The sequence below is a fragment of the Lissotriton vulgaris genome, chromosome 4_1 (genome assembly GCF_964263255.1).
Source record: "Lissotriton vulgaris chromosome 4_1, aLisVul1.2, whole genome shotgun sequence".
NCBI lineage: Eukaryota > Metazoa > Chordata > Amphibia > Caudata > Salamandridae > Lissotriton > Lissotriton vulgaris.
In genome coordinates this window covers 1,387,653,050-1,387,678,226 of record NC_141691.1, presented here as the reverse complement: position 1 = coordinate 1,387,678,226, position 25,177 = coordinate 1,387,653,050, and the positions used below count along the sequence as shown (strand labels likewise).

Genomic DNA, 25,177 nt, shown 5'->3' with positions numbered 1-25,177 from the left:
ATAATGTTGGTATACCTTCATGTACAAATCACTTTTATCAACGGCTATGGGGAGCAGCTGGTTGTACAAAAAAAATAATCTTCTACATCTTATCACTAGGTCGAAAAGGGAAAACATGAAACATAAACTGGTGCTTTTTAACTCCTTGCTAGATAAGACGTACATTGTAATTCCATGGAAGGCTTTCAAGGCCCTCACGATTGATGTTTGGTTACAGATCTAGGAATGTTGGCTGGCAACTCGGAAATGCAAGTTATTATTTACAGCAGATAACAGACCTCTGCAGTGTTGTGAAGAAATAGATGCTGTAGAGCCAACTGTGCATTGTAAATCAAGTTGGCGTCTTCCAAGTGGATTATCAATAGAATTGTTCTGTTTGTAAATACAAGTGATGAAAGGAGGTCCAAAATGAACTAATATGATTGTAAGAATGTTTAGAGGGAATTTCCTAGATCAAATACTTGTGCATGTTGCTTGTGGGATATTATGGCGTTTGCAGTTAATGGATTGGAACTATATAAATGTCATTTTGATGTCTGCAAATTGTAAAGGTTTGGAGTGAAGTTCAGCAATAAAATTGATATGCAGAGAAATTGTTCATGCTGCGTCCAGCTAATGGCTTGTGGGTTTGTGTACATTTGGCAGCTGCTCTGGAGAAAATACTAATGCAACATGGCACTGGTTATTGGTGTCTTCCGACTTCAGTTGGTATTTTAGTTTTAGCTGTTTCCCTTTTTGGGTCTCTGCTAGTAACGTGCTGAAAGCGCGTTCTCGCCGAGAACTATAGTCGGGGTCTCAGCAGTCTGAGAATGCCGAAGTGATACAAGACCTGGCCGCGCGCAGCGTTTCCCCATAGGATAACTATGTGCGCGCGGCCAGGTCTTGTCTCCACAGCATTGCAGGGCAGACCGGATCGCGTCGCGCGCCTCTCTGGAATGAAGGGGGAGTCTGCAGATGGGCGCCCGGCGCTGATAAAAGGTTCGCTGAGCGGCCCCCTCCTTCCCTTTGCTGGTTTATTGTTGCTAAGATTACCCTTAGAATACATTGTACTGCGGAAGAAACGGTGTGCTTGGAATGACCCAGAAACGTCCAAATTCTCTCAATGCAGCGGCTATCAATCATTCTTGTCAATTACCTTTACAAGTATAATTTTATTTTACATTATGTTGTTTCACTCCGTGATCTTGTTTTGAAAGCGGATGCTTATTGTAATGTGACATTAATACGTGCTAATTGTCGTCCTCGTCTTTTTAGAGGTGAAATTGGTTACTTGCACTTGTAATATGACCTTTTAAAACCTCTTAAGCGATGAATTACCTTTCCTTAACTTGGCAAGCAGGAGCGCGCTCTGTCTTCTCAATCTAAACATCTTCTTAAAGAAAGCAGTTTGCTTGGAAACTGATAATTCTTACAACCAGTGTAGTTCTCGGCCCAAGTGCAGGTTTATTCAGAGGGAGGGAGGTAGGGGGCTGGGGGGGGGGGGCGATTTAATAGTAAATTGCACAACTGCTGCTGTGGGACCCCAGGAAAGAGCTAGTAAGAGTACGTCATTGGCGATGGCAGGGTGCCAGCTGCCATCTTTGGCACCATGGCATTAATGTTGCTTCTCGTGGTCCTATAGTCCATTAAGACGATGGTTGTTCCTAACCATCGTTGTCAAAGCCAATAGGTCTGACTTTAAGGCACGCAAACAGACGTTCACAAATGCGGTTTGCTTGTGTTGGCACTTTAAAGTCGTACCTAATGGCTTACTACAACTTCCAAAAATGCAGTCGATAGTTGAAAGTCCTCAGATACAACCGCGGTGTCGTGACCCAATAGAGCAAGGTGGCATCACGGGTGATATACCCCACTCCCCCCCCTTACAATGACGTACGTTTATTTCCGGATTTCATAAAGTGGCGAACATACTCGGCTGTTGCGTTCCTGTATGCTGTATCTGCAAGATATGATTGATAATTTTAGCAATGGATAAATGTAACCTTTTCTTTTCTAATTGTGCTCACCTTTTAGTACCAGTTTGACATGTGACGCGAAATGAGCTCTACAGACATGTTTTGCAGTCTTATTTAGTACCAACATAACCTCGAACATGTTCTACAAAATATTTTTATGATGAAGATGCTGTCAAATTTTTATTGTAGCTGGAGTGTTTTGAATGAGGTGCTGAGCAGACTGTGGGCTGTGGATGAGAGGTTTGATCAATGTTCACGTCAATTATCTCATCTGTGACAAACAAAGCCTTTTTTTCTGCTGTCCAATTCAAAATCTTAAAACGGAACATTAATTCTGCCTCTTCTTTCCACTCTAACCCCCCGCTCATTGCCATTTCAGTTTGTTTAACTCCGTTTTTGTTTTGTCACCGCACCCGATTGTATAGTGTTTTATGCATTTATTTGAAACTAATCTGTTCAGATTATCTGCTGCCTAGGCGCCTGTTGGCCTGCATGGTTGAACGAGTTACTTCAGTGGCATTTATTTTTACATTGAGTACACTTGACTAACAAAAATTTTCTTCTTTCATGATTCATTGCAGGCAAATTGTTGTGAGTGGAATTTAATACCTTTTGCTTACTATTTCGCCACTTTCAGAAACGTGTCTTTACTGGATGATATTTGTATTTTAGGCTTGGCTAAACTTTCCACCTTTTAGTATCGCGACTTGGCGCTCCTTTTACTTTATTTCAACTTGTGAGATTGGGTATGTGTGAGAGAGGGGGTGCATGTGTGAGTGGGATGTGTGAGAGCGAGAGGGGCCAGACTGTGCATGAGACTGTGTGTTTACGAGAGAGGGGGCTTGCGTCTGGGAGAGGCTGTGTGTTTGAGAGAAAGTATGCGTGTGAGGGTATGAGCGCGAGAAATTGGTTTTGGGTGTGTGTGAGAAACTATGCCCAGGTGATGGAGTGGTGTGCGTGTATAAGAGTATGTGGAGCGAGAGTCTGTTCATAGTTGTGTAAATGCGGGGTGTTTGAGCAGCGCTTGTTTTTCTTGCCTCTGTATGGCTCTGTGTGTGTGGCTCTGTGTGTGTGGCTCTGTGTGTGTGGCTCTGTGTGTGTGGCTCTGTGTGTGTGGCTCTGTGTGTGTGTGGCTCTGTGTGTGTGTGTGACTCTGTGTGTGTGTGTGACTCTGTGTGAGGGTGGCTCAATCTGTGTGAGGGTGGCTCTGTGTGTGTGAGGGTGGCTCTGTGTGTGTGAGGGTGGCTCTGTGTGTGAGGGTGGCTCTGTGTGTGTGTGTGTGTGTGTGTGGCTCTATGTGAATGACTGTGTGTGGCTCTGTGTGGGTGGCTCTGTATGTGTGTGTGGTTGGCTTTGTGGGTGGCTCTGTGTTTGGGTGCAAATGCAATAGGTCTCGCATTTGAGAGAGATTAAGCTATTGGCATTGTAAATGACAATGCCATTTATGTATATGTTTTAAAAACATAAATAAAATGTCATGAGCAATGCCAATAGCTCTAACTTTAACAATGCCGAGACCATTGCATTGTAAATGCTTGTTATATTACACCCTACATAAATACCACATGAACACTTGTTTAGTTCAATACCCTTAGACCAATGTGCCTCATGTAGAGTGTAGAGTTCATATTGCCCAGGACCTATTGTTTGAGATAACAAACCTTCTTTTTTTTTTTTAGTTCACAGAACAAGCAGGCCCATTCCCTGTATGAATTCAGCTGCCAGTTTGCTCTGTCAATTATCTGCGGACATGGCAATATTTGCGTTCATGTGTTTGAGATTTTCAAAATGGTGTATGGTTCATTAATAGAAAAAGAGGGTGAATCCTCGTAATACAGTGAGCAGTCCACTCAACTTTGATTACTGACAATGGTTCCAGTATAAACATGCTTATGTTTTGAAAATTGGACCAGTTTGTGGCCATTCAAGACCCTCATAGAATGCTCCATTATTATATGAAAATACATGTAGAAAAATGGAAGCAATATTGGCGCCTGTTTGCTTTAAAAATAAAATGTATCCAAAAAGATATTTGCAGTTTGAACAAAAACAACTGATGAAGATTTAGACATTTTTGCTAAAGTATCATGCAATTTGCTTACAAAATAAAATGTTCCCTTAAGTATTTGAATCTTGAAAAAAATACAAATGTTACAGACAGTTTTGCTAATCGGTCACCAAACTATTGGGCAATTTTAAGGACTTCGTATAACAAGATGAAGGAGTGAAGAGGTCGTGTCGTAAGCAGACACTAGGGCGGATACGTACTCCTCTAGTACTAAGTAATTAAGTCAAAAGGGTCCACCATGTAGATCGGAAAGTGTTTAAGGGCAAATACCCCTCAGACACCAAAAGGATCCTTGGTGTCATGCTTCATCATAGGGGTCTTCCCGCTGAGGGACGGGCGTGCTACGAACGACGACTACTCAGGAGCACTGTTGGACAACACTACGTGTGGTGATTGGGTAGTGATAGGAGAGGTCGGGGTGAGTATGGGTTAACGTGATTAAAAAGGAACTGGTCTCATTAACTTAAAAAAACTTTAATAGGTCGTCGAGGCTGGACCTGTTAAAAAAGTGATGTGAAGATGTCCTGCCTATAATATGCGGATACTCCTATAAAGTCAACATGTTTCGAAGCGAAAGCTACTTCATCATAACTGAAAAAGATACCCTCAGTACTGACTATGTTGAATATCCCCAATGAGTGTGCTATATACAAAAGTGAAAAGTAAAGAAAAATGAAATGAACAGCATAAATGTATACACTTAATACGATACCCATTAGTATCATGTATGTGTTAATTATACAGTGTGGGAGGTAATACCCCATGAGCCTCTCGTAACGGATAGGGAAGGAAATCAGTAAAACGTAGTTGTTTGTCGATGTAACCTTGCCTAAAGATAACGCCCACCTGTGGCTCCTTGATGAATTTTAAGGACAACTTAAAATAATATTTTCAAGGGCATCCTTTAATAAAATATGTTTGATGGCAAACATCCATTATAACACAGGCATTACAATGCAATGCCTTCACAACGCAACCAATACAAGGTAAGTTCCATTACAATGCATGCTATTACAATGCATGCTATTACAATGCATACCATTAAAACGCATATACCTCACTGACCAGCACCTTCCCTGAGGTAAGCACCCAGTGGTGTTAGAATAGTAAATTACGTTGTAATGGTTTGTGTGATAATAGCATGCGTTGTAATGCAAGTTGTGTTGTAAAAACCTTGTTGTAAAAGTATGCGTTGTAATAGTTTGTGTTGTAACGTCATACATCCATGTTTGATGCATGCCAATAATAAAGAAAATATGAATGGAAACGATGTATAAAGCTATTACTTGCAACTTGTAAAATTATTTAGGGTCCCATTCTTAAAGAAAGTTATAGAAGCGCATCTCCACATCAATGCAGGTTTATTATTTTCAGGAATTCACAAAACTTTACAGTACACCTGCAAACTTGAAACAGTTGCAGTTTTACTGGTGCATTCCGGTCAAACATTGGTGAAATTTGTTTTTGCTTGCAAATATACAACCACATATTTGCTTATATGAACATCGGCTGAGCAAGTGCTAATTCACCTGTTAACTTTTTTTAGGTCGAGCCTGGCGAACGCAGCGCGAAGCGCTTGCGCCAGCAAGAATTATTGTCACTGAGTTGCCTCTCATGCGAGACAAGAGATGGGCACGCGCAAAAGACAGACTGGAAATGTGGACGCGGGCGTAAACAGGAGATGTTCACGTGTGTAGGGCTCAGCTCGCTCCCTCTCTCCCCCTCCCTCCCTGTCTATGCACACGCAGGACAGGAGATCTGCACGCCCGCATCGCGCGCTTTCACTACCCTCCCCCTCCACTCACCCCTCACCCCGCCGTCGGCTCCACGGAGATGTCAGGAATGTAGGCAGCAGATTAGCTCCTAGACAGATCACACACCTTTGCCCTATATGGCAGATTGTGTAGAGTAATTTCCTTGACTCTAGTCTGCCTTTTGATAAGGTTCCTTTCAGGTGCGGTGCCGCGGAATTCCAAGATGGCCGCCACCTCATAAGGGCGGAGGTTAACGATCTAGTTTATTACTCGCGAGCGATCGCAGCTGTCAAGGCTCTCGCGAGTGAGCTAAACTACGCACTTCAACGAAGTTTCTGAAGAGAATGGAAGTGTACAGACCAGTGCCTCTGAGTGAATATTTGACAAATTTGGAGCTTGTTGGCGTTTTGGAAGGACAGCTAAGTTACCAGCGAAATTTGTACTTAGTGATATTTGTGTTTTTGAACTGTCAATACTAAAAGTGGTATAGAGACATTTACAGCTTCTGAGCAGTAGTCCTAGGTTAGAGACTTCGAGTGAGTAAACTTGTTTTCGACAGTATTTTTCTTTGAGAATAGGATAAAAACAACAGTTTAGACTAAGGAACTAATTTAGCCCTACGTGAAGAGAGTGATATACTTACCTTGGAGACAGGAAGAGCCAAGAACAAGACAATATAAGAAGAGAATGAAAAGAGATGTAGGTGGAATTATATGTATATATAATTATACTTACCAACTTTAGGTCTTGTCAGCAATTCTGTAAGACAAACAAGAGAGAAGGATTAACAATTCAATCATCATCCACCAATACCATGTCAGTACTTATACAGTATTATTTGGATTAAGCCCAACACAAGGATTTGGTGTGAGCAAGGTAACACAAGTACTTAAAAGGTAGGGAATTTCATGTGACAGGAATTATATATTGTTTGTGTTTACAGAGTCAACATCCTGCATAGACACCAAACCCGATAGTAGTCAGATCATGAAATACCGATCTACACAAACAAAAGAGCAGCTAAACACTGTGGAAAGTCAGGTAACACATATGCAGAAGTGGGAGGTTAGTGGGTAAAGTGAGGTGCAGTGTTTATATGTATAATCATTTGTTGCAGGGTTCAACACTAGACGTAGTGAATCCGGGGAGGGGGGTTTGATTGCATCCTGTGTTTCGTTATGACGTTCCTCATATTGTTCCTTCATGTCACTGCATGCCACCGCACTTGCCTGCGGAAGGGTTCCTATGTACTCCATGTCAGGTGACAGTTGTCAGAGCTGCCTGGGGTGCATAGGCACTTGGCCGAACAGATATAAGGTCACACGCCCTGAACTTTCAGCTATCCTCTGCCTAAATTGCAAGCCGTATGGTACTCCCTATGCATGTCAAGGACTGCACCTCCCAGGGAAATACTCTACACGCTAGAGATCTGACCTCAGGGAGCTTTATCAGGCTTATCATGCTATTCGCGGGCTGTTCATCACTGCTACACCCTGCGAGGGATGATGTGCTGGATTGTCGCTTGTTCTTCTGTGTTTCCAAAATGTCAATAAAAATACATTTGACAAAAAAAAGGGGCGATAGAAAAGACTGCATAGGTGCCAAACATGATAGCCAGGTTTGGGAAGCTCCTAGTTTATTGTATGACAAATGTGTTTACCAAGTTGTAATTCAGATTTTAAATCCCAGCACAAGTGGAAATGGGAGTGACTCGTTCCTCGCTTCGGCAGCTGTAGCCTGCCAAGCGCATATACCTCCCGCTAATGGCAATTTCCTTCTCTTTTACTCACTATTGATTCCCTGCTGTGCAGTTAGTAAATCAGTCTTTTATTGATTCCTTCAGTGCCTGCGCCCATGCACCACCCTGAGCCATAAAGCGGCCTCTTTCTTTCCGAGAGGTGTTCCTTTAAGTTTAAAGGGTGTTCTGCATTCGCCCGAGAAATATTTTCAGGAGTGATACTAAGTGCTCGTGTAGCAGCTTCTCTATTACTATTTCCTCCTCATACCCTCTTTCCGTGGAGAAAATGAGCCAAGACAGTCTCTCCTTCCAAGCAAGGAGTTTGAAAGGTTCTCTCGGTGTGAAGGGCCAGCATTGCTCCCGCCCTGAGGAACGAATGTCCTGTCTCTCCTGTGTTAGTTTGTGGGGAGAAGAGGGTGCAGAGTCAGAAGTCAAGGTATGAGTGCAGCCTGTCAAACTAAGCTGCTAGTTTTCAGTGGTATTTTGGGAAATGATCTTGAAGCGTTCAGGACTATTTTGGGTAAATAAGGAGCGTGAGTTGTTTTTGTTAACTGCTAGGAGTTATACGACTAATGACATAGTAGTGTGACAAGCTTGGAAGATCTTTTCATGTTTGCATTTCTGCACCTGTAATCTACAGCATGCCAACTTATGTTATGTTGTGTTATATTATCAGCGTTTGTTTAGCGCTTTCCTGTCATGTGCAAGGCCTCACACCACGCTACCCAAGAAAAAGACCAGTGATTAGTTGCTTGTTTCTGATGAGCTAGCTGCTTGAATGCTAAATGGCAACGAATCCCTTGTTTTTTTTATTTTTGCAGTTTTACATAGTACGAACTTGTCTCAAGGGCACTGGAGCGCTTCACACGAGCAGGAGTTACATTACACAAGGCTAGATTCTTTTTTCGGCACATGGGAGTAAGTGATTTGACCAAAATCACAGGATGTGGAGGCGACGCCAGGACTCGGACCCTAGTTCCAAAGTCGTCAGTTCTGGCCATAACAGCACACGGTCTAAAGTAACAAGCATTTGCAATGCAATAGGTCTCGCATTATTAAAGTTTGAGCTATTGGTGTTGCATTATTATTAACAATGCCAATAGCTCAAACTTTAATAATGCGAGACCGATTGCATTGCAAATGCTTGATTCTACGAGTCGGAGGATATTTTCCCCATGGAGAAACTCCTTTGTTTGGCTTTGCCAGAATTACATATTACATTTCTAGCTGTTTACAGAGTGGAAGGGATTGGAGCGGAGTTTGTAAATACCCATAAATATTTAAGTGTGCGAGTTTGCGCAACAGCGCTGTGTTTCAGGTTTCGAAACCATTGCTTCCAGCCCCTGAGTTAATTTGCCCATTCACATTCGAAAATCTTGAAGGTAGTAAATCCTTTTGTGAGTGCAAACCAACTTTTGAGAATGCAAGCTAAACCACGCATAAATAGACTTTAAGAATTGGGTCCATAAGATTATGACAAACAAGATCTTTCAGAATTGATTTAGTTAGAACATGTTGGTGCACAGTCAGTGATTAAAGGGTTTGCAAACAAGTAAACTGAAGCCTAGTGAGAAGAGCGATTTTTGACAAGTGACCATGTGCTCAAGTGGAGAGCGTCAGACTGTAAGCCATATTGTTGATCCTCATCTGGCAACCTAAGCACTTGTCCACAAGAAAAGTCTGGATTTATTTCTAATAACGTATAGTGAAATAGAGCAAATGCTTAAAAGTACATTTTTACAGGTAGATTCACAAGTCTTTCTTCCGAAAGCAAAGTAAGAAACAGCAATGGTACAATTTGAACAATAATCTATCCTGAATGCTAGTTTGACAAAGTGGGTGGCCAAGGCCAACACCCTTGCCTAATATGGTAATCTATGAGATTACATGTAACAAAATACCTATTTATAACCTTTGTGATAACTAGCTATTAAAGGCTTACTAGCTTTAACAAATGCTTTTCACAGTCTATAAGCTTGACCAAACTTCCTTAGTCATGTTTCATAATAAGCAGACCAGGCCTTTGGCATCACACATAACGTTTTCCAGTGCACCAACCAGGCTTATAGCTTGTCACCAAAACCAACTCCGGCCTACAGTTTTGAGTGCAGGTTTTTCATAATGCAACCATCCGACACCCAGTCATAAAATTTTGAAAAGTAAACAAAATTACAAGTGGCTAAGCGAAGTACTATCTCTTCTAAGGATTGTCACAGAGCAAGCCGGCTATATACATGGTATGTCACAAGGGTAATCAACATCCAAAACCATTGCCTACTGTGGTAATCTGTGAAATCCCAGGTAACAAAATACCGGTCTGTAGGCTTTAATATTGAATAATAACAATCCACGCTTAAATGCCTATTGACTTTGACATATGCTTTTAACAATAAATATTTCAGGCCTAGCTCCTTTATCATAACATTTCATAAACAGATCAGCCCTGTAACTACTGTGATCATTGGTTTACTAGCATAACCTACTCTGTTGTGCTGTATCACACACAAACGTTTCCAATCAAATCCTGTACTCTGGGGAAACTAACATGCATGCAGCCTAAACCCCTCCCTTAGTAGGACTCTGAAAGCTCTTTTTATTTATTACAAAAGGCGCACAGTCAAGCCAGATCCAAAAATCCATGTAGATTAGTGTAGCCCTGGTCATCCCATACCTCTCTCAAACACAAAACTGCACTCTGAAGTCTAAAGTTAATGATGGGAAGAAGAGGATTGCAATACACTCCTTAGTACAGCCCTCCTCCCGTCTGAGCTGCTGCAAGAGTAAAACAAACACTGTAAATTATCTAGTTATCTAAGAATGTAACTGCATTACAATGTGTGTTCCCATAAAAGTGCAAGCTCAGGCAGCCATACGGCTGGCGTCTCAAGCAGCTGAATAAATACACAAAATAATCACAGCTGCTAGTAGCTGAAGCACTTTTTCCTGTGTAAGAGTACAACTTCTGCCAATTGAATATTGTACTTATGGTTATCAACAAGCAGCAGCGCCAAAGACCCTTCTGTATTACTCCTGAAAGCTCGTTTTTAGGTCTCACCTATGCAGCGCACATGTGCTACCTAGGAGGACCTTTAGCCGTCGCTCTGGACATTTTCAAGCACACACTTTTGCTTGTGGCGGCATCCACCTTGCGGGAGCGAGCAGGAGCGCGCCACAAGCATGAGTGCAGTGCTTGAAAATGAGCGATCGGCGCTCGCGCTCCACTCTCTTCGCCTCTCTGTGCCCTCTCACTCCCTGTCCGGCTCTACGCCACAACACCCAGCTTGCTCTCTGTCTCTACTCTCTGCCCCCGCCCCTGCGCTCACCCCGGTCTTCTGGCACCCGTGCTATCTAAAACTGCAAAGTATAAAATAAATATCAGTGCTCTCCTCACCTCTCCTCCCTTGCACGCGCCAGTCCTCTCTTTGCTTTCAGTGGCTCTCTGTCCTTTCACTGCCTCCCCTCCCCCTCGCTAGTCCGTTCCAGCACTTGTTTCCTTCTCATCCCCATTCGCACACCACCCGACCCCACCCCCCGCCTTCCACACGCTTCCCTTGCTTATGTATCCCTCGCGCCCTTCTTTCCTTTCGGTCCTCTTTCCTGTCTCTTCCTATCTTTATGATGAACATCCTCCATAGCTGTGTGGATGTGCCCTTTCTTCGTGACCGTGCCTAGCACCCCAAGATGCAACCTCTGCAAAATGCACCTGTCCCGTTCTCAACAATCCAGTGACTGTCGTCTCCATAAAGTGAATACTAAGAAAGTATGACAAATAGGTGTCCTCTGTGTCACTTACTCACATGTACAAAGCAGATTATTGTATATATTAACATACGGATGTGTACAGTAAGCATGCTATGTTGCACACAATAGGTACATGCATACACGTACACATAGCAGAATCAGGTATTGTGGGCTGGGCGTGTGGGCCAGGGGCAGTAGAGGTATCAGGTTGTGGTGCAGGAACGAGAAGGACACCTGTTCGTGGGGTTAAAGATGGCTTTATTGGTATTCCTCGGTTTGTTTTTATCATTAATGTTCTCCTCGTTCTGAACGTTAGTCTCTCTTTTGCGAACTGACTGGGATCCGTTTTGGCATTCGGGTGTTCTTCCTTATTGTCTTCTGGGTATAGCACTGCCCCTCAAGGTCTGGTCAGGGTCTGGGTTGTAAGCTGCTACCTCGGCTCCGGTGTCCCATGGAAAGAGAAGACCAACAGAAAGGGAGCCGTTAGTTCAGCTGTCCGCTGGGGTCTTAGGCACCTAGGGACCGGGTGTAGTGAGTCGGGAGAGGAATCACCGGTGAACGTGCACAACACTAACATACGGATGTACACAGACAGTGAGGGTAAACGCGGGGTAAATGGAAACGAGAGGGGGGGGGTAACGCAGGATACAAACAGGGGTTCTGTACACTATTTTACACGCTTGCTTCCCACCCAAGCCGCCATACGCTGCCGTACCTGGGAAAGCCACGCTCCTCCCCCGGGAGAGTGGCACGGCGGCTCGCAGGGTCGTTGGCCTCCTGGCTTCGCCTCGGACGCTCCTCCGCTTGCTCCCAGTTGTTCTTCGGGTTCTCCACTTCTTCCTTCGGTTCTGCAATCTCCGGTCTCCGGTTCTCCGTCTCCGCTCCTCGCCGTCTCTTCGGGGGTGATGTCACACGCCATGAACATCACTTCCTCAGTTTTAGCCAATCCGGTCTCGCTGACGTGTGCAAGAGGAGGATCCTCCTCCTCCGTGTATGACCAGATAAAGGAGCTGCGTTCCACTTCTTCGTGTTCGTCGCGATCCGTACCCCATGACTCTGTCTGTAAGGAAGGAGGTTGTACTGGGTCAATTCCGGGTGCCCACCACTCTTCTTCAGTACGCAGCCTCACCCCGTTACAGGTATATAGAAACATACAACTGTGTATAGTGAGCATGGTGGTATCCTGCACACATTACGCACGTTACCTGCACGCTTTGCAGGATCTATTGTAAATAAATATACAGATTTGTACAGTGAGCATGGTCACCGGTATAGTTGGACATGTTACATATATGTTCGCCCAATTCACGGTTGTATATAGAATATATCATTGTGTGTGGGTGCATAAACCAACACACACGGACAGAGCAGCAGCCAGACTCAGTTCTACAAATTCCGAACATATATATATATACACACACACGCACACACAGTATCTGCGGTGCATAGTGCAGGCTAGTTTACAGAACATACTCTTTTTACACAATAACATGAAAAGGTTGCCTGTCCGGCTCTATGCCACAGCACCCTGCTTGCTCCCTGTCACTACTCTCTGCCCCCCCCCGCCCCTGCTCTCACCCGTGCTTATGGTGCACTCTGCCTGTCCGGCTCAGCACCCTGCTCGCTGTCTCTACTCTCTGCCCCCCCCCCCCCCCCCCCCCCCCCCCTCGCTCTCATCGTGTTTTCAGTACCTTCTGCCTGGTTAGCTCTATGCAACAGCACCCTGCCTCTACTCTCTGCGCCACTGCGGGTTAGGGAGCGTAGCATACATTTATGTATATATTTTGCCTGGACAGACCTAAGTGACCCAGGATCAATTCTTGTAAGGTGGTACGTACTAGTTTTACAATTCAATTTGCTAGTTGACCAGGGAGACTTTTGAGATCCTTGTGCTTAGCTGCAACATGTTATAGGAGCAATTTAAGTTTTGTTTATCAATATCTCCTAATTTCTGTTAACAGGAATGGCAGCAAAGAAGAGGAAATCTACTTCCGTTGAACCTGCGACAAAGAGGCGGAAGCTAGTTGCAAATAAGAATTCTTCTGCGGCAGCTGAGAAAAAGACAGCCTCAACCAATGAATCTTTTCGATATAAATCTAAGGTGAACAAGAGCGTGGAGAAAAGAAACAAGGCGAAGAAAGCTTCTCCACAAGCAACTCGGTTAACAAAGAAAACACTCCGTAATAATGCTGAACAGCCAAAAGCAATTGCGCTAAAGCTGAAGCAAAAGTCAGTCAAAAGTAAGGCTGTGGACAAGGTGCAGTTAAAGAAAACGGTTCTAAAATCGACGGAGTTATTGTCTTCGAAAACTGTTAGCCAAGTGTCTCTACGGTGCCAAAGCATAGTTTCCAAGTCTTCCAGAAATAGTCTTCCCCAGATCACAGAGACTCCACCCAGAGCGATTTCCACAGAAAGAACTCCTGTGAAAAGCAATACTTCACCTCGGTTAAAATCGGGGGCAAGTGGAAGAAAGGTTCTACCCGACCCCTCCAGTGTTAAGAATGCTAGGCCTTCTGTGCAGAAATCTACAAAGCTGTTCAATAAAGCGCCGTTAAGGATCATCCACTTAGAGAATACTACTGTGACACGTCACTCGAGGTCAAAGGTCTCTTTGTCTGCTGCGGATACTGTGAAAAGTTCCACACCTGCTGCTTCAAAGAACATTTGTGAACTGAATGCAGGGGAACAAAAAAAAACACTTAAGGGTAATGCGACGAACCCTCTGCTAGACCAGAATGCCACCCAGGCAGAGACAGAACTGCATTCCGACGAAAATAGCATTCGACCCGGAACTGGCACGCGCAGTAACGTCAGGCCTGTCGACGTAACTAGTCATAGTACCGCCCACAGAAATCTAAAAGTGCATTCAAAAGCAAAGGCGGTAAACAAACGGTTGCAAGAGAAGAAGAAGGCAAGAGCTGACCCTGGATCTAAACAAACCAGCGGGCACAATAACCTTCAGGGAAGGAAGTCCCAGCGCCAGCAGCAGGTTTCCGAGGTGCCACTCAAGTCCTTGCAGAAGAGAGGCCCAAAGAAAATGAAGGGTTCAAAAAGTAGGCAAAACAACGCACCCACAAATGATCAGCCGTGCAAAGCGCCAATAAGCAAACGTTGTGCACTGAAGAAAAAAACTGAACAAAAAGGCAAAACCAAGTTATCTAGTCTTCAACCTAAAGTGGAAGTCAATGGCACAAAGCAAAAAATCAAAACACCCGAAGGTCTGAAGGAAACCAAGCACAAGGAGAATGTTTCCAAAGTTAATCCTAAGCTAACTGATGGCAGTAGTCCTTCTAAGGAGTTACCGAAGGCTATGGTGTCCCCAGAGAAGAGTCTTCATCTAGAGGCAGAAAAGACAGTACAGCAGCCTCTGGTACCAGCTCCTTGTCGTAAACCGAGAAAGGAGAAGGGTGCAACTTTGAAGACACCAAAGGAGAAGGGTACATCTTTGAAGACGCCAAAGGAGAAACCAAAGGAGAAGGGTACATCTTTGAAGACGCCAAAGGAGAAAGCAAAGGAGAAGGGTACAACTTTGAAGACGCCAAAGGAGAAACCAAAGGAGAAGGGTACATCTTTGAAGACGCCAAAGGAGAAAGCAAAGGAGAAGGGTACAACTTTGAAAACGCCAAAGGAGAAGAAAGTTAAGGACAAAGAGGCCCCCAAGAAACTTGATGGTCCTAAGGTGAAGCGCAAGTTGAAGAACCACAAAGCTTCAAAACTGCAGGAAGCTGTCCCAGAGGCTGCTAGCAACCCTGAGACTGATTCCAAGGCGAAACGCATTAGCATCCTTGAGCTCTGTGGAGAAATTGCTGACGAAATAGAGTCTGATACAGTGGAAGTGAGAAAGGACGTTCCTGATGTTCCACTTGAAGTGGAGGCTACAAAGCCGCCTGATAATTTGCTTCCGCAGGTCGAAGCAGAAATCCAAAATCTGTCGGGAGAAGAAGTGAAGCAGAGTACCCCAACTAAGTGCTTTTTCCCTAGCAAGAAAACACTGCCTCTAAAGAATAGACTGAACGGAAACTTGAGCCCCATTATGAAAAACTCTAAATCGAAGGAACTGAAACCATGGAAGAACAATCATGTGATCCGAAATACTGTACTGAATCAGTCTGCACTCCCAAATCTTGAGCTTTTGAAAAGGAATGCATCATTCCCTTCAAAGGAAATCCAGGCAAGGACTACAGACATAACTCCGTTATTTACAGACAGGTTTCTTGTGACCCCGCACAAGAAGGGTAACCAGACTGAAAATTCACTTAGGTTAGAAAAGTTCTGTGTAAAGGGCAATGCGTCCAAAGAAGTTCTGCAGTCTTCAGCTCATTTAGCAGTGACTGGTCTGGATCGTAATCTGATCACGCAGCAAGGGATCTGTTTAGATGCAGTTGGAACAAACGAGATACCTTTTGTACCTTTGAAAAGAGCTATGGAAAATGGCATGCTGGAACCGGCGTTGGATGAGGTAACTTTATTTATTTTGTTGTGGAAGAAATATTCACATTTCTTTTCTCTGCATATATAAAAAGCCATTTTCAATTGTATAATACACATTCTGAGTCACTCTATCAAGCTAGGAGGATTTTTTTCTGTACGAACTGTACTTGGGACCATTGAAAATTTGCCAGCATGGTAAGTTTAGGGATGGTGAACAGCAGTGTTGGGAAGGGTGGCTATGCAAATTGCTTTCAACAAAACAAACCTTTTAGGTAGGGATTGTTCAGAAACCTTGTTCATGGTCTGATCCATCCTAGGAAAAATCCAAAATAATTTTTTAAGTAATGGTGGAGTGAATATCCTCCCTAGGTTGGATGCAAATGGAACACCCCCAGATTTCATTGGTTGTACAAGGAGGTGCTTTTTATCTTGGACATTGTCTTGTAATTTTCCCTGTGAAGATAGTACTAAAAAGTTAAAGTTTAAGTGTACCATATTCAATCAATCAATCAGGGTTCTTACAGAGTGCGGCTAATCCCCCATTATGGTCTCAAGGTGCTGGGGGTGAGTGGGTTCTGCAGTTCAGTCGAAGAACCAGGTCTTGAGGTTCTTCCTGAATTGAGGCAGTGAAGGTGATTGCCTGAGAGGTAGAATTCATGTCTTTGCAGTGAGGTTATAGAATGATCTTCCTCCGGCCGATGTCTTGTGGATCTGTGGGATAGTGGCCAGTTGGGCGGGGGCAGAGATGTATGGTGAGTGTGTGTAGAAGAAGAGTCGGTGGTTGAGGTATTCAGGTCTGGTGTTGTGGAGGGCATTGTTGATCAGGAGCCAGTGAAGGTCTCTCAGGTGACCAGAGATGTGGCTGTGGTGGGGGGATGTTCAAGATAAGTATGGCGGAGGCGTTCTGGATGCTCTGCGATTTTCTTTTAGAGTTTTTGGGTGGCACCAGTTTAGAGTGCGTTGCCGAGCTTGCTGCTGATGAGCACCTGAGTGACCCTTCTCCTTGACTCGGTGGGGATCCACTTTGAAAATCTTCCAAAGCGGGTGGAAGCAGGAGGATAAGACCTCATTGATTTGGCGTTTTTTTTTAGAGCGTGGAGTCAAAAATGATGTGGGGGAGGTGTATGGGGGGAGGGGTGTGTGTGTGTTTGTTTGTTTTCCAAGCACCTTCGGGCCATCAGGAGTCGTCGTCCCAGGCAGAGGAAATGGTACCCAGGATGAGGAATTTTGGTTTTGCCGGAGTTCAGTTTGAGGCAGCTGTCCTTCATTCAAATTCCATCTCTACTCTTTCAGGTTCCACTATTGGTGGTTTCAGTCTTTTAGACTCTGTTGACATAACTGATACATCTGTCCTCTAGGATTCAAGCGCAGTTACTGAAAGAAGACCATATGAAGATTTATTAATGCTTGTTATGCAAATAATGGGGTTTCAGTGTCCTAAATATTAAAAAGACTATAGATAAGGCAGTGTAGGGGTGCCCTGACCACCTGGACTTTGTGGTTGCTGCAGTCCTGTAGGACTCTTGTTGCAGCCCCTGCTCCTGCAAGAGTCCCACAGGCTCAACAAACTATTTTTTAAAAAAAAGGGGGATGGGGAACGGGAGTGTCTGTGGTGGGTTAATGCATTCGGGTGGTTGGCCCTGCGGCCAAACCCTTCTGTGCACAGTCATATGCTGAGCATTACTCGGGGTTGGCTGCCTTAGAGGGGGGGGGGGGGGGTTTATCACAGACCCTGCAGCCAACACCATGTTCTGCATGACCAAGGGCCGTAAGATGAAGAGTTTTTTTAATTTTGCGTATATCTTTGGTGCGGGTTGAGGAATTTTCAAAACTAGTACACCAATCACTTCAGCTGCTGTCTGGAAAGGATTTAAGGGGATTCATCAAGTGGGGGCCAAGGAAAAGGGAAGGGGTCCCAAAACACTTTTTCCGCATACAATTTCCTATGAGGATTTTAAACACAACTACAGCTCAAATCTCTGAACAGACTGCACCAAATTTGACAGAAAGCTAGTTATTGGTTCAAAAAGATCTCTTTTTGTCATTTGGTGCAAATCTGTTAAGTAGTTTTGGAGTTAAGGGGAAAAAAGCAAATATATAGGGACGCAAATCCTCCGTGGATGCAACGGATCTCATTGAGAGATCTGATTGGCTGCCAACATTTCAACCAAGAAGTTTTGGCAGCCATCTTGGGACTCCGGCCTGAGACCCCCAAAACACCCCAAAAAATCCAAAAACGGGGCAGGGTAGGAAAACACTGACTCCCTAGGCCTGCTGGTGGCCCAAAACCTTTTTTCTTTCTTTTTTAAATTTTTTTTTAAATTACCAGGTCCCGGGGTGTTAAATTAAATGGAGGGAGAGGCGTGTGTGGCCAGCCTCCTCAGTCCGATTTTGGCCCAGGGGACCCCAACCCCTGGGGCCCAGCCATTAACTAATAGCGGAAGGAAAGTTGCGTGGCCTCCGTTTCAGACAGTTTTCAAACTGAGGACCGCCAACCCTGGGGTACACCATAGATGAATGGTGGGAGGGCTTGCCATGCAGCCCACCCCCAGGCCGTTTTTGGCCCCCAAGCCTTGAGGCCTGGCTCTGTCATCAAAATGGAGGAGGGCTGCACGGGCAACATCCCAGAGACCATGGCCCTGGGCCTCCTTCCCTTTGGACCGACTCCTATTATGCCCTAGGGAGCCTACTCCTGGGGCACATTGGTTTCCCTCCCTCTTCTTGCTCTCGCTTGGTGGAAGCAATGTAAAGCTCCTGCCTAGCGAGAACAAATGGTAAGTCGCGAGTGGGAGGGAGGGGTGGCATGAAAAATTGTCCTGCCTGCTGGGAGGTCTATTCATCTGTTTCCCTGCACGTTGTGAAGCGGGCAGAGAAACAGATTAAAAAAATTGCTCCTGCCCGCCGGGAGCAGCATTTTTAGCTGTTCCCTGTGAGCGGAAGCAATCCTGGCCCATGCTAGAGGAAGGTAGCCGGCAGGGACTGCGGGGCATTAAGTCTCCCCCCCCCCCCCCCCTCCCCCCCATGCTGCTTGCAACTAAAAGGCAGTGGGTGCCATGGGTGGGCTCCAGGGCACCAACCATTAAGTTGATTGGAACTGGGGCATAGGATTACCAGGGCCAATATTAGGCAAGGGAGGGGGGCAGCATGCCACGCTCCGCTTTTAGATACTGGCAAGCAAGCGGGAGTGTGAAAAATATTCCCGCCTGCTGGGAGCATACTATTGCTCTGTTCCCAGCCCGTTGTGAAGCGGGCAGAGAAATAGATGAAAAAAGTGCTCCTGCCCGCAGGGAGCAGCATTTTTAGCTGCTCCCTGAGGGCGGGGAAATGCTGGTTCCTGCTGAAGGAAGGGAGCCAGCCGGCTGGGGCTGCGGGGCATTGGGTCTTGCCCCCACCCCCTCGGGCTGCTTGTAACAAAAAGGCAGTGTGTGCCCTGGGTGGTCTCCAGGGCACCCACCATTAGTTGATTGGCCTTGGGGAATAGCATCACCAGTGCCAATATTAGGCTGGGGAGGGGGGCTGCGTGCCCCGCTCCACTATTAAATACTGACCAGACTTCAGGGGATGAAGTCCCCAGGCCAATATTGATCTGAGGAGGGGGCAGCCAGACGCTCTTTGTTTTGAAATATGAAGCTGGTGCTCTGGGTGGGCTGCAGGACACCCACCATTTAGTGGATAGGCCCTGAAGATGGGGTCCCAAGCCAAATTCAGCCCTTGGAGGGGGGCAGCGTGCTCCCCTCGCATTTTTAAAGATGAAGTGGATGCCCTAGGTGTGCTGCTGTGCACGCACCACTTCTGGGTGGACCCCGGGTAATGGGATACCCGGACCCAATTGTGGCCCGGGTAGGGGGGCTGTGTGCCCCCCACATTTGTAATAAGGCCAGGCCCTGAGAAATGGGGTCCCTGTGGCTGATATCTGCCTGGGGAGGGGGCTGTGTGCCCGCTCCGCCATAATTTAGGTAATGGGCCTCAGGGTATAGTGTCCCCGGGGCCAAATACCTCCCCGGGAGGGGGAGCTGCATACCCCTCGCCCCTATAAACAGGTGGCAGACCACAGGGAATAGGGTCCCTGGGGCCTCAATCGACCTCGGAAAGGGGGCTGCCTGCCCCCCACTCTGGTTGACTGCCTTTGGGGGGCAGGCCAGGTCCTGCAGCCAACCCTCCACCGTGCACATCGGAAGGCGTTAGCTATGTACGGCGTAGGGTTCGATGCATGCAGGGTTTACAGCCGGGCCCAACAGCAGGCCAGGCCCTGCACCCTGGCCGTGTGCATCTGAGGTTGAATTAAAGTATGGTAATTAAATAGTATTTTACATTTATAAAACGTAGATATTCACTGAAAAAAAAGGGTACAGGGACGATCTAGTTGGGTAACCTTTTTTTTTATCTTTCACAAAAAAACTAAAGGTTACAGGGATGTTGTAATTAGGTTCACATTTTACACGCACAAAACCATTCAAATTCAGCTGTACTACTTGGAGTTATCTCAAGTAACTTATTTGTGCACTAAGGTAACTATAACTCACGCTCTACCTATGCACTACGAATTCCCCACATATTACATCACTCATGACTTCTGCTATGACATTGATTATATCGCTGCAACATTTGCTGTAAAATTATTGATGAGAAAGCTGTGAATGGCGGGGGCGCAAGTTATAGGTATCTAGGGTACGAGTTATAGTTACCTGAGCTTAACTGTAGCTACAGCTGAATTTGTATGGTTTTGTGTGTTTAATATGCATGGGAATTTAACTATAATGTCCCTGTAGCCTTTGTTATTTAATGAATATATATATTTATTTATTTTACCCAGTTGCAGTTCTAGTTAGGTCAGCGTTTCCACAGGAAACGCACTTTGTGTTGCTCATAACTATGACACCGTTTTACGAATCTCCACGAAACTTTTCAAAAAGGTGCTACTATTTGTCTAGTTTTTGCATGGAAAGTTCCATGGTAATCTGTCAAGCTGAGGCCCAGAAAAAAGGGGAGTCCTAAAAACCCCAAATCCCTATGCATTTTCCATAGATTTCTTTAGGTAGGGCTACAGCAAAAACTGCTGAAAAGAATTGCACCAAATTTGCCATGAAGCTAAATGTTGGTCCGCAGGTTGTGCTTATTAGGTCGAACCTAGAGCCAGTGCACATTTTGAGCAAAAGAACAATGGGTTTAACCCAGATCTTTTGACTGAGGGTAAATGTATGATTTATTCAGCATTCCGTCCATCATTTGTTTGCGTGGCACTCAAACCCCTCATAGTCACCAAACCTACATTGAGAAATGAAGTTGCTATGAGCAGAAAAGTGGGTTCTGTAAATCATGTTTACGCTATGCAGAGTTTACTCTATACCACACGGTTTGTAGACCGTTGATTTATGAGAAATACACCAAAGAGTAGTAAAAAGTATTTGGTAAGAACAACGCGCACACTGCAGTGCATACAAAAAAACACTCTTCGCTTAAAATAAACCTGGATTTGAAGGTGCTAAAATCATGCCTATAACCTTCATACTGACGTGAAAACTTTACAGACAGCCCAACTTCTGAGTCATAACAAGCACATGTACACAGGTTAGTTTGTTATGAAGAAATTGTCATGCTACAACAGTTCTGTCCAATATCTCACGACTGCTTACAATGTTTAGCATCTACTATGTAAAATGTTTGCTCTGTTGGCAACTTTTTCTGTAGAACTAAGAAACTTGTGTGAAACATACTGGAAACTAGTCCTCCACTGTCATCTGCACACAGAGTTACTCTTCAATGGAAAGATTTATAACATGTGCAATACCTCTTCACACCTATGCTGCATTAGGAGCATATGCTTTTTTTTAAACACTTACACCCGTTAGCTGGACAGAGGCTGTACACAATTAGATATACTAGTAATAAGATAGCTATCCACCCCTATGTAAACTATAAAACAAACTAACATACTCATTGGATGATGTAATCAGTGATGTCATCCATGATGTCATCAGTGATGTCATCACTGAAATAAATGATGTCGTGGAACATGAAAAAAAGTTACAATTAGCTCTGATAACTAGGACATCTTGAATTTCTGTAGGTTTCTTCAGTTTATCTTTTGTTGAAACTTAATGTTTGTCACCGACATATTCCTGTAATCGTATCGTCACTTGAAATTTTAAGATGTGTGTATGTATGTGTGTATGTATGTGTGTATGTATTTGTGTATATATGTATGTATATATGTATGTATATATGTATGTATATGTATATGTATGTATATATATATATATATATATATATATATATATATATATATATATATATATATATATTCACTGAAAAAAACATAGGTTTCACACCAGTTATAGTTAGGAATTAGAATTTAAAAAACCTATTAAATTCACTGAAAAAACCATAGGATTCACACCAGTTATAGTTAGCTGCATATTTTACTGACATAAAACCATTGAAATTCCCACGTTATAGTTAGTTGGACTCACTAGAACTTGCGCGTGTAATGCACTGCTGATGACATCACATATTACATCACTCATGACATGGTCAGTGACATCACTCATGACATCACTGATGACACCATCCAGTGAATGTGTGTCTTTTTGAAAAATAAATATGTTTTATATATGTATATGTAAAGGTCAATGGAAGAATAAATGTTTAAATAAATGTCTAAATGGATGTTTAAAAAAAAAAATTGATCGAATAATTAAGTGTATCTTAGTGAATACATATATTAGCGAGTAATGTTTAAATATTTAAATATATGTATCAGTGTTTCACTTTGTGTATAAGTGGCTGCATGGGTAGGTGAGTAGCTACATGTGTGTGTATATGGGTTATTAGATTTTTTTAGTATCTTTATAATTGTCTGTTTGTTTTGGTGGGGGTGTTACTTAGCACATAGATGCATCAATGACTGACTCACTGTTTGCATGTGTTTTGAAGACAGTATATGTGCCGGACTGTATGGGTGGATGAGTGTGTATATGTATGTGTTAGTAAGTGAATGACTGTCTTACTAGTGTCTTTATCAGAAACTACATATGTTTTAATCTAGTATATGTGAGTATTGATGTATATAAGTGAGTATATGTGAGAGTGAGAAATTGAAAGAGTTCTTGTTTTAATAAGTATGTGTTTCTATAAGTGATTGTTTAAGAGAGTAAGTATGTGTAAGTTTCCTTAGAAGCAAGTCGGTAGTGTGTGTGTATAGCTGTATATGCAAAAAAATGGATGTTCAATAATTTATTTGCATGTGTGAGTATGTGAGTGAGCAACTTTTGGAAGACTGTCGGTGTGTTAACGGATGTATAGGTGTCTCACTACATATGATGAGTGAGTATATGTATGACTGACTATATAGAACTGTTAGTGAATGAGTGGATGTGTATATAAATGGTAAAATTACTGAATTGGTTGTAGGTCAGTCTCTCTGTCACAAGGATGGTGTCATCAGTGATGTCATGAGTGATGTCACTGACCATGTCATGAGTGATGTAATATGTGATGTCATCAGCAGTGCATTACACGCGCAAGTTATAGTGAGTCCAACTAACTATAACGTGGTAATTTCAATGGTTTTATGTCAGTAAAATTTCCAGCTAACTATAACTGGTGTGAAACCTATGGTTTTTGCAATGAATTTAATAGGTTTTTTAAATGCTAATTCCTAACTATAACTGGTGTGAAACCTATGGTTTTTCCAATGAATTTAATAGGTTTTTTAAATGCTAATTCCTAACTATAACTGGTGTGAAACCTATGGTTTTTTCAGTGAATTTCATAGGTTTTTTAAATGCTAATTCCTTTCTATATCGAGTTTCTAACCTATGTTTTTTTTTTACAATTTGCTGTTTTGTGTAAGTATTATTTTTTATTTATTTTTTTTATCATTTTTACCTGGGGCGCTCTGGGTGCGCGCTCCGGTAAGCTCTCCGGAAAGCGCACCCAGAGCGCTACTTTCGTTCGTGAAAAAAATATGAATGAAAAGTTAATAATAACGCAAAACATTTCGTACCATACAAATAAAAGCAGGTTTTTTTAAATAAGGAAAAGAAAATAATTTTGCATTTCTGTGAAACTATCAAAACGTCACTTCGGCGCGCAGCGTAAGCGCTCCCGGAAGCGCCTACGTTCGCGCCGCGTATGCGACCCGGAAGTGCCTACGTTCGCGCCGCGTGTGCGCACCCGGAAGCGCCTACGTGCGCGCCGCGTATGTGCCCCGGAAGCGCCTACGTTCGCGCCGCGTGTGCGCACCCGGAAGCGCTCCGGTGCGCGCAGCCTCAGCGCGTCAAGTCATGTGACCTTAAAATAACACTTTTCATTGGTTGCTAACAGTTTTTTTTACAAAGAATGAAATTCCCACCCATTTCCTTCACTTCTTCTTTCACTTTTGTGACTGAAAGACCTGTTTCTTGCTCCTGGATCTTTCTTAGTTTACCATGGCTGCCAGAGAATCCAGCAGTGATGAAGAACCTGAATTCATCAATGAAGAGCCTCCTCAACGAAAGGTGAAGGAACATTTTATTTGGAAATTTTTTAAAATACCACCTAACCAAAAAAAGGTGAATGCTCCAAAAGTGGAGTGCAGGATCTGCAAAGAAGTGCTGTCACGGGGTAACCCCTTAAAAAAATACTCATTTGGAAACTTCACGATGATCCGGCATGTGGAGAGGAAGCACCCCCAGAATTTTGCCCGGGAAAGTGTCAGGGCTCTGGCACAAGAGGTTCCCAGTGATGGGGCCTCTACATCCACCGGAGGAGCAACTTCATCTGGGAGGGGGCAATCGCAGGAGCTGGTGCCAAACATTCAACCTGCTTTTAACCATGGTGTCCTGAGATGCAGATACTGCAATCAACTCCTCACCTATGGGGAGCAAAGTGTCCAGCTCATGGTTCGAGCATTGGAGAACCATCACTGCCCTTCCCACCCCTAATTTTTTTGGGTGTTTTTTTTGCTCCTGTTGAGCAGTTTCCATTCCCTGTTTTTGTTCCTGTTTAGAAAAAAAGAAGAAAACAAAAAGTTCTTTTCAGAACTACCTCCAATTCTCATCAAAGAGCTATATTTTTAAAAAAATGAAAAAGAGTAAGTGAAATAGAGTGCATTGATAATGGAAAGGAAAATGAGTAAGAAAGAACAGAAAGGTATAAGAGGAGAAAGGAAGTGAAGTAGGAGGACTGAAAGAAGGTGAGTGTTGGAAAGAAAGTAAGGAGAAGAAGAGTGAATATGGGGAATGTTGATATTCAAAGAAAATGTTGAAAAGGAACAGGGGTGTGGAAGGGTAAGAAAAGATGCATTGCTGAAGTTGAAGGCAGAAGGCCTCATTTATGAAGCCATGCGTCACTTTAACGCCACCAAAGCTCACTTTTTGTGACGCATCAGTCCAATAAAAAATGCACCTTATTTATTCATATTTACAAAGTGGCGCATCTAGGTAAGTGCGTCACTTTGTAAACCCCTGCGCCACATTATTCCTACGTCGGGTGTAATGTATGCAAAAGG

At 43.8% G+C, this 25,177-nt stretch overlaps 1 protein-coding gene across 1 annotated transcript in view; it reads left to right on the top strand.

The window, feature by feature from the left end:
* Nucleotides 1–25,177, top strand: part of ESCO1 (establishment of sister chromatid cohesion N-acetyltransferase 1) — a 431,983-nt gene that overhangs the window by 94,529 nt on the left and 312,277 nt on the right. Inside the window, exon 2 of the mRNA XM_086965629.1 lies at nt 13,218–15,715. Coding sequence (XP_086821755.1) covers nt 13,220–15,715 — 2,496 coding nt within the window. The 5' untranslated portion in view covers nt 13,218–13,219. The remainder of the gene's footprint in view (nt 1–13,217; nt 15,716–25,177) is intronic.